The sequence below is a fragment of the Onychostoma macrolepis genome, chromosome 12 (assembly GCF_012432095.1).
Source record: "Onychostoma macrolepis isolate SWU-2019 chromosome 12, ASM1243209v1, whole genome shotgun sequence".
Classification (NCBI taxonomy): Eukaryota; Metazoa; Chordata; class Actinopteri; order Cypriniformes; family Cyprinidae; genus Onychostoma; species Onychostoma macrolepis.
In genome coordinates, this window is record NC_081166.1 from 23400533 (window position 1) to 23410400 (window position 9868).

General features: G+C 37.5%; 1 protein-coding gene across 1 annotated transcript; it reads right to left on the bottom strand.

Moving 5' to 3' along the window:
- On the bottom strand, positions 1 to 9464 carry lrrc3ca (leucine rich repeat containing 3Ca). Its single transcript, XM_058794034.1, has 2 exons — positions 9331 to 9464; positions 1 to 2952 (listed from the first exon to the last, which is right to left on the bottom strand). Exon 2 carries the CDS (start codon positions 2854 to 2856, stop codon positions 2056 to 2058), a length of 801 nt encoding a protein of 266 aa, XP_058650017.1. The 5' UTR covers positions 2857 to 2952; positions 9331 to 9464; the 3' UTR covers positions 1 to 2055.
- Positions 9465 to 9868: the final 404 nt, after the last annotated feature.

Here is a 9868-nt window from a genome sequence, read left to right on the forward strand (position 1 = left end):
TGAACAGGCTAAAGTGCACAATCCATATGGAAAGTAAAAAACAAATGAGTACTACAGATGAAAATAAGGTTTACCTATAAGAATGAGTTTACCTTTAATTTTCGACATGACATTTATATAAATCTTGAATAATCTTAGGGTCAATGGGTTGAATACACCCTGTGATTACAGAGACCTAAAAAACAATGCCATGTTGGCACTCTAATGCAGATAACACTTTCAAACAAACCACATAATGCATACATTTTCTTTTGCTAACACTGAAACAGAAGATCCAACATATGCATGATCAGCAAATCATTTATTTAACTAACATTTTACAACAAGGTTGTTCACATTAAGGTTAGCTTCCACAAAAGTTGAAAGCATGAAAAAACAATGAACAAAACAGTGCTTTTAGAGCATTTTAATTTCCACATAGACTAATAGATTTTAACTACGTTTTACTTTTTAAATTAAACGTAACATTATATATTTATAAATTAACACTAGCATAAAAATAAATAAATGCTGTAAAAAAATGATTGTTCACTGTTTGTTCATGATATATAACGCATTAACTAATGTTAATGTTTAGAACCTTATTGTAAAGTGTTTTCTTTCTTGCTTTCCTTCTTAATATAAAAACTTAGTGCTTATGAACCAATTTACAACCACTTCTGGACTAAAGTTATTACCTAGTGAGCTGCCTTGTTATCTACTGTCTACATAATTGAAGCTAGATGCAAGCAAAATTATGCCAGCTTATCATTTGGAACAGCTTTCCTGTCAGGAGCGCCTATGATATGTTAAAATGTCTTGCTAGGCAGCTCATTAGGTTTTGGAACAGAGTGCACTTTTCTAATGAACTCCATGACATCCTTCACTGCCTTTTGTAAAAAAAAATTAACAAAATGCTATTTTCTTAATTTACAGATTTGACTTGTAAAGCTTTGTAGATATTAAATCACACAGGCAGAACATTCAGGTGGATTTCAATTTAAGATTTATCTTGGCAGACATTCTGAATTATCCCTGCTGGCACTCAACATAAGAAACTGAACAATCACACAGTATTGGATGTGACATACCAAGGATCCGCTCTAACAGCGCAAACACACTATGTGGTGGTCAACATCATCTCATTATCTTTAAACATAAAAGTTTTGAAACATTTTAAATCATTTTTTTAAAGTGTCTCAGGGGTTTCCCTAGAAACGACAACAGTGATTTATCTTACAGTAACTGATCACAAAAATAACAAGCTAACCTGTTTATTTCTTTTAAGTCACAGCGTCAGTAACACTGCGGGATTCATGAAGAAATTAATTAACCATTTTCTGTGCTCCCCTAAAAATCTAACCAGAGTATCAAAGCAAGCTACAGTGCTTTTTACTTTTGCAAAGTTTAAATACTACGTTTACTGAGACACCTGAAAAATTATTGATGCATGCAAGAATGTGTTGCTCTGTAAAATTTTGATGTTGCCTGCAGGGAGAACAACAGTACTTTTTGTAAATACCCAGTAGGATGAGTGCTTTACGCTCCGCGTGTTGCCTGCCAAATGGGGATCTGACTGAAAAAAGAACCACTGGATGAAAAAAAAAAAAACAGACAACGCCTCCTTTAAAAGCATGCAGAGCAGACAAACCTCTTAGTCAAGATGAGCCTCAAGCTCGGCCATTTCTGAATCAATTATTCATCTGAATTGGATTAGATGGCCCCTGTGATTTCCCTCCTTCTGTCTCCAGTAATCTCTGTCCATGCGTGTGTATGTGGATGGTTTTAACATGATATGTTTCACATTTCCCTGTTGTGAACATTGCAATCCACTGACCACAAAGCATCCTATGTCAGAAGTTCTTTCTGGTTCTTAGGGAGGGTACTGATCAATCCTGAGTGGTACCTTGAAGTGAGTGGTCTGTGATTCAAGGGATACAAAGCCATTATTCTTTGTTTTTCTACATGTTTAATCAATTTTAAACTTTAGAGACAGGTAGCCCATTGTCCAGTGTGCCATTGCCTTTTGGCAGCCTGAGAAGCTTCCTCCACATGTCATGAGCACTTGGCCTGGTACTATACCACAGTGCTGATGGTGGAAGACTCCTCAGACTTGCCCTGCCTGCTGGGCAGAGACTTGAGATACTCCAGGTGGCGCCTGGCATCTTCCTGATTGTGTCTCACATAGTAGACCAGGTAGGAGATGACCATGGTGAACCATCCAAACATGGTCACCAACATGGCCACGTCCGTGGTCTTTTTGAGCACCACACACAGGTCCAGGTCTTTGGCCAGCAGGAAAGGCACGCCTTGGGCTCCAGAGTCTGAGGGTTCAGATGTCTCACAGATAATGCCAGTCAAAGACACAGGCTCTAGGTCTAGGCGTGGAAGGGCTGTCTGCAGCCTGCAGTCACAGTGCCAGGGGTTTCCAGTGAGGTTGGATCTTGCTCTAACACCTTCAAAGGCATCTGGGTCCAGTGTCGTGAGCTGGTTGGACGAGAGATCCAGAAATTGTAGAGAGCCTGCCAAGCCTCTAAAGGCTCCAGGTTCAAGCAAAGCTAGTTCATTATGGGAAAGATCCAGTTCAGCTAGCAGTGGAAGATCATTAAAGGCATTGGCAGGGATGCTGGTCAGGAGGTTGTAGTCCAGGTAGAGGCGTCGTGTGTCATTGGGAATGTCCTGAGGGATCTCAGTAAGATGCAGATTGCTGCAGCGCATAGTCTTACCACCAAATGAGCCCTCACTGTCCGAACAGTAGCAGCGTTTGGAGCAGGAAGTTGCAGCATGGTGGAAACACAGTGTCATCAGCACTAAGCTGTGAAACAGCAACCACATGACCACGGAGTGCCGAAGCAGCCAACCTGAGGGTAGCAGCATTGTAGGACAGCGGGCATAATCCCTTTAGAGTACAACCTGTGCTGAGAGCATCCAGGGGGCTGTACCCAACATCAAAATGCCCATCAGCTTGCAAGCCTAGAAGATTGAAGAATACAACCAGTTAATGGAAAATATATATTCCTTTAATGTTTCAGATTTCAGAATATATAAATATCCTAATGTGTTTCTTTTGAATGCTGCTGTTCTCCACGTGTGTGATAATTTTGAAGTAGGAGTATTAAGAATGAGAGTTCAAGAGACCCTATAATGCTATTTTAAAGGTTCTACATTTTGTTTTGGAGGTCTCCTACAATAGGTTTACATGCATCTAAGGTCTAAAAACACTTAAAAATATATATAATATAGAAATCATATAAATGATTTGTTTTTATTTCTTCAGTCACTCTAAACCCCTCCTGTCTGCAAGCCTACACTGCTCTGATTGGTCAGATGGCACAGTCTGTTGTGATTGGTTTTACACTTACAGCGTGTTTCAGAAACAAAATGCCCATTACCATTATCTGAATCAGTTCTGAAGGATTCATTCCTGTGTAATTCCTCTACATCAGCATTAACAAGTATGTCCATGAACAAACTGAAGTGCTTATTTCTATGACAATCTGCATTAATTGACATAATTGTAGGTAATAGTGGGCCCAGAGCTGATAAGCAGATGAAGCATAAGCAGATGTCAGTAAAATTACGGGTACACAACAATAGGTTGGAGTTATACTGCTGTGCTATCATTATAAAAATTAACTTTTCGCCACTTACTCTTTACATCCTTATCCTTTGGAAGTGTAACCAAGGAAAATTTTCTTTCGCACCACAGAAAACAGTGTCTTCTTCAAATATTGACAACACGAACCAAGTAAAGTGTGTGTCAGGGGAGGTCAAAATACATTGTTTGCAGGCAGCCAATGAAAACCACAGACTGGCATTATGTTTCATAATGTTTCAAGATTTTTTTACTTGTTTTTAGTTATAATGCCTAGTCCTTTTTAATATATAATACCATTGTAACATTACGAATAACAATTAATGAAGCCATGCCATTGTTTAACTGCACGTATCTCTTACTAAATCAAATTTCTTGCCATCTCTTGCAGCAATGCTTCACCAATCTCTTGTGATTTATGGATTTGTACATAGCCTACTTTGATTGTCCATAATTAACTCGCAATGAATTACATCCCTTATAGCCTACACTCTAAAAAATGCTGGGTTATTTTCTTTTTATTTATTTATTTATTTATTTTTCTACCGAACCACTGGGTTGAGCTTGTCTCCAACAAAACAACCCAGCTGCTGAGTTACAGTCAGATAGTGGACTTTTTGCATCCTCTACAGGAGAGAGCAGTTCTCAGCGCCGCTACTGCCATATTGGTTCACCTTTTTATTTAATTTATAAAGTCTTTACTGTGCTGTAAATTATATTATTATATGCAACGCAACATACAAGAATGAGATGTCAGTCAGCTGCGTCAGCAGCTGTTGTTTCGCATGACAGTAACACCTTTTGCCTTGCAGAACATAAACTGATTTTATACTAAATTTAATTTAATTTGATGTTTAAATATGTTCTCTAATCTCAGTACTGCTTGTTTATGGGCAGGTTTCAGCTACGAGTGAAATGCGAGGCAGCGGTCTGAGGTTCGCAGTTCCCCCGACGAACAGCAGCCCATCAAACCAAATAACCCAAGTTGGGTTGTTTTTAACCCAGCATTTTTTAGAGTGTATATTCCATTGTCTATGTGTAGTATACACAGACAAACATACAAAGAACCATACATATGCAAGTATCACAAACACATAAAGCACAGAAATTAAAATTAATAAGCTGACTGCTGCCTTAACCTTTCAATTTTAATTTACAAATGGAAAACGATGCACTTGATGCTTAAAGCAGTGGGGGTTTAGCTAGTATTATTTTCCTGCTGGCTTCATATCCTTTTTGCCAGACACACTAAGCAATGCTTTCACAAAAAAAATTAATAAATAAAAACCTTCAAAGAATATCCATTCACATTGATAACATAAAAAGTGGCACTTCCTCAAAAGTGTTGGTTGATTGAAATCCCTGCTATGATGGCCTAATTCACAACTCTGCCACAGGCATTAATGAAATCCAGGACTGACAAAAGATGATGAACAAGATGTGAACAAGATGTTTCTTCAAGGAAAATTTTTAAATAAGCAGAATGTTTAGCTGAACTTCCCTATGCTCACATAAAACATAAGAAGTGACCTAGTTTAAATACCTCTTATGAACTATTGTCTTATATAAGAACTATGTTATATATTATATTCAAATGCTCTAGACAGAGAGGCCCAGGTAAAGAATGCAATTCCGTGCCTTCCTCTGGAATTGTGACAAGACAGCTTATAAGTTATAAGAGTCTAATGTACATGATACAGTACATGTTGTCATAAAAGCATTGAACTATGAGAGTGGACTGCCATGGTTTCGCAATAGTTGATTTTTTATTTTTTTTAATCTGAATTTCTCCTGGGGTTCGCTGGAGAAATATTCATGAAATATCTTATTAAAAACATAATAAAATCAAGCAGAAACGTAAAAGGATTTGCTTAAATCAATGCTTCCATCCCTTCAATCACTCAACTTCTAAAAACCCCACCCTCCAAAGACATATTGGCAAACCCAAATGTGCTAGGTGACAGCTGGAAAGACACTTAAAGATTTTCATATTAGTTTGGGACAGATTCAATGTTTTTTTGTTTGTTTTTTTCCAGATTGACATTTGCACATATCAGACTTGCAAAGTGCAACATATGCTCTTTTATTCTGGGCTTAATCTACATCTGTATTTGATAAATTGCCCAAATAAATCTTCATTTGAATGCTTATATTTAACTTAATTAGCCTTACCACAAACAATGGTCATTCTAAATATTGCAGGTGGAAAAGACAGCAGCCCAAATGATGTACAGTACAAGAGAGGGCAGGTAAGGAACACTGCCTGCTATTCGAACTGTGGTTGCCATTTTGGATATTTAATCCCACCAATGTTGTGGTCAGTAATCCATAATAATAGTTTCATTTAAGACGCAGCTCGTTCTGTCTATAGAACAAGTATGAACAACAACTTGTTTTGTAATTTACAATTTTTTGTTTACTTTGTCCAACCTTCTAAAAATAGCTTCCCACCTTGGCTCATTAATATATAAGCAGCATATAAGAAGCGGCTATCCTCTTACAAATCTTCAGGGTAACATGCTCTAGAAGGCAGCTGCCTTGGTTGGCTCCAATAATTTCCAACCTTAACCATTGTAGGAAAAACTACAAAACTGATTTCAACTCTGCTCAAGCCTGTAGTTTCAACCAATATAAAAATCACTGGTTCTCTTATTATGTATTGCTTCACCTCTTATTACCTATAATTTTGAATTTTCCAATACCAAAAGTCACTGGGTTTGTAGTTGACAAATGGCAGCGGACCCGCCACTGTCCACTTACGCAGATTAAAAATGAAATCGATCTCTAAGTACCTCTTAGTATCACATAACGAGTGGGAGTCTCCTAAAGGAGGGACTGTTTGTTGAAGGGAGGGGGGAATAAGACGTTCTAGACTACAAAAGCAGCTGAAATGCCAGGCAAATAGATCCTTAACTGAAGGCTGGAGAAGGGAGAGAGAAAGAGAGGGAGAGAGAAAGGAAGACATTAGCTCAGCTTTCATGCTTCAGTGACCAAAGTCTTTCCCTGCCAAAAAACCAAACCAAGACCCGGGTTTAAAAGAAAAGTGATTTTAACCTTGCTGTACCATAAAGTTTTCTTTATTAAAGTGTGGAAGGGTGGCCTAAGGATGAGCAAAGTGATGGACTATAAGTTAGATAAGAGTCACCAACCCCCTGGAAAAGCTGTACCGCTCATGAATACACAACAGGGTTCTGTCATGACATTTTCGCAAGTGATAGTGTGGGCCGGACACATAAGGAGAGACAGACAGACAGTGAAAGATGAGGACAACAAAAACCTAAAACACAGATCTGCAGAGAAATACAGCTGTGAGAGAAAGGGGGGAAAAAAATCAATGATAGCTCAATAGCAGCTCAATGGACAGAGATGGACAAAATAAAGGTTGAAACAAGACATGAGAGGGAAGCATGTAGGGGGTGAGGAGAAACCACACAGGATGTTTACATGATTCAACAGAGAGAACAAGAGAGGAAACAAGAGAATCTGAGGAGCAAGTCTTACATTACAGAAGAGAAGAAAGAAGAGAAGGATGAAAAATGAGGTTAAAAGGTTCAGGACAGAACATTTTGGGGGAGAAAACTAATGTGGCCCTGCCTCGGCAATGAAAGGCCAATGAACCCAATTAGACTGGAAATGGAAAATAAAACAATAAAACTGTTATTAATAAACATAATGGATGAGAGTCACAAATTACAGACACATACTTGATATGATTTATGATATGAAAATGTATACTTCAACTTGATTGAAGAGTCAAGACTTGTGTTTTGGATTCTTGCTGACAGCATGGGATGCTTGTGTGCTAGTTTACCCACCACACTTCTTAACTAATGTACCATTATTCCTGTTGACTATCAAACCACTAAACCAGCACTAATCACCACAAATCACAACTCAAATCAGCATGGAAATGCATGTGATTTGCCTTCAGCCATGGACACATAGATATTTCTGTCTTCAGTAATTCCTGACTTGTAGTGCTATGCCTTTTCAGTGAACTGCCATAAGATTTGTGTCCAGACTCTCAAACAAGAGTACAAATTACGGTGAAGAGAATGAAAAATACATTAGAGTGGGGATGGGAAAGGAGGAAAGAAGCTTTGTCAGAGCTGAACTGGACTGTATTGAATGATGTGTCATTTGATAGAACTTGACTGAGATGATAATTGGCCTGATATTGCCACTTTGTCGTTTTATAAAACTGTTATTCTTGTTGCTCATGCTGAATCTAAGCATTATAGGATGAGACAGCCTGGTAGATGACTGACTCTGGAAAGCTCTACCATTAAGAGCTGCAGTTAGATGAAAGTTAACGGATATGTTTTATTCACATCTTTGGCTATACTGGGCTAATGGGTTGTTCAAAAGAACCATATTTCACTGTTTAAAATCCTGTTGACCCTCTGAGTAGCCTACTTTAAGTTTACTCTTTAGTAGGAGACTGTAAAACCTTCTTTTTTTTCAATTGTAATATTTCACAAAAGTGGAAATATTCAAATGTCTAACTTTATTCAATAGAACTGAATGACGTGTTACGTTAAAATGTAAAGTAATTTCCTGGGTCACATCAAGTTGAAATAGCTCTTTAGGGTAACAGCACATTTTCAGTTTTACAGTGTTCGGTACACAGTAGTGTGGGTGTTGCGAGAACAGAGAATGGTTAAAAAACAACTAGGTTATAATAGCTGTTTGATGTACACAAAATATGTTTGAGGCAGGTCATTATTTGGTTTAGTCTGTGTCTTTTGAAACCATCACAGGCTTTAATCTTGAGAAACAGTTCTTAGACTACAAACTGTTGTGCTCCTCATCTCTAGTCTTGTTTAATAATTCATTTCAAACAATGTCTGAGTGCTCCTGACTGCTGGCAGTGTGTGATAGTTTACACTGAGACCCTGCTGTCAACCTGTACTGTTTAATTATCTGAGTTTTTCAAAAATCAATAATCTACAGAAACCTATCAATGACCAATAATCATAAATCACACAACATCACGCATATACTCTTTCGTATTACCTTAAAGGTTTAAACGTGAACAGACAAATAAAGTGATGTATAAATAAAGAGCAGAATTAATGACCTTGGTGTCTCCAAATATATCACCGAACTGTTTGACACATAGCTATGTATAATTAAATACAGTAGTTATTGTCCACACTAAGTAACAACTGCACTGCAAGAAATGTTTTGTTTTTTGCTATATGTTGCAACATCTAAATTACTTCATAATACATTTTATTTATTCAAAAAAACATACAAACCAACCTGACCACATTAATTCATTTTTAAGCATGGGTACAAATGGCTCCTAGAGGTATATTTTCAAACTGAACATTTCCACATTTTGCAGTGTATTAAATGATAAACATATATGAGAAAAAAAAAAATCAATAAATTCAACCTAAATGCATGTAACATTTTAATGTGTAAATAAATCTTTTATTTATTTGTATAGTGATGATATTTAATATTTAGATAGTGTTTTGCAAGTTTTACAAGAGTCACAGGTGTCTTTTATTAGTTATGCATAGCTTTTCTTCATTCGTTAGAGGCGTGACTCCTGAAAGAAAGTAACATTACAAATAAAAGCAAGAGTTTACACTGTAATTACAAATCTTCATCAAACACCTATAGACTGAACAATCTTACTCTAAAAGCTTACTGTAGAGCTGTTAAGTGTGTATTTTCTCATTTAAATGCGTTGGAATGTACCTTGCGTTCAGTGCACTTTTCATTCAAACACAAGACTGACTCACATTTCTCCTCTCTGTCTTCTGAGATCTCCTCTGCATTCGCCTTCGCGGGTTTGCTGTAGATAAGGGAGTTCAGTGACATTTGCAGAAATATTCCTTCTGGTTTAGTGCTGGAGATCCGCACGCAGCGCGAGCCGTGGACGCGTTTGGACGCAGAAAGAGAGAGAGAGAGAGAGAGAGAGAGAGCGAAAGCGAGCGAGAGAGAGAGAGAGAGAGAGAGAGAGAGCACTGATCAGTTTCCACGCAACCCAGCAGCACACATCAGCACAGCATCAGAGGCTACAAGGAATTTAGTCTGGTGATTCCAAATGACTTGGTATGTTAACTTGCATGAACTACAGATAATTCGTTCAGTGTTCATGACACTTGATTCAGATATTTTCCATATGTATTCATATTTTAATCTATAAATAAACTACTCCTGGACGAAAATGCTAATTTAATTATGTCATAATTTGGTCAAATCCTAGAAGGACTAAGATTATTAAATTAGAATCCATGAATCAAAATAAGGTCCTGTTGGATGCACTGAAACTCATAA

Coding starts and splice junctions, on each gene's coding strand:
- lrrc3ca (XM_058794034.1), bottom strand. CDS start 2,856: ATGCTGCTACCCTCAGGTTGGCTGCTTCGGCACTCCGTGGTCATGTGG.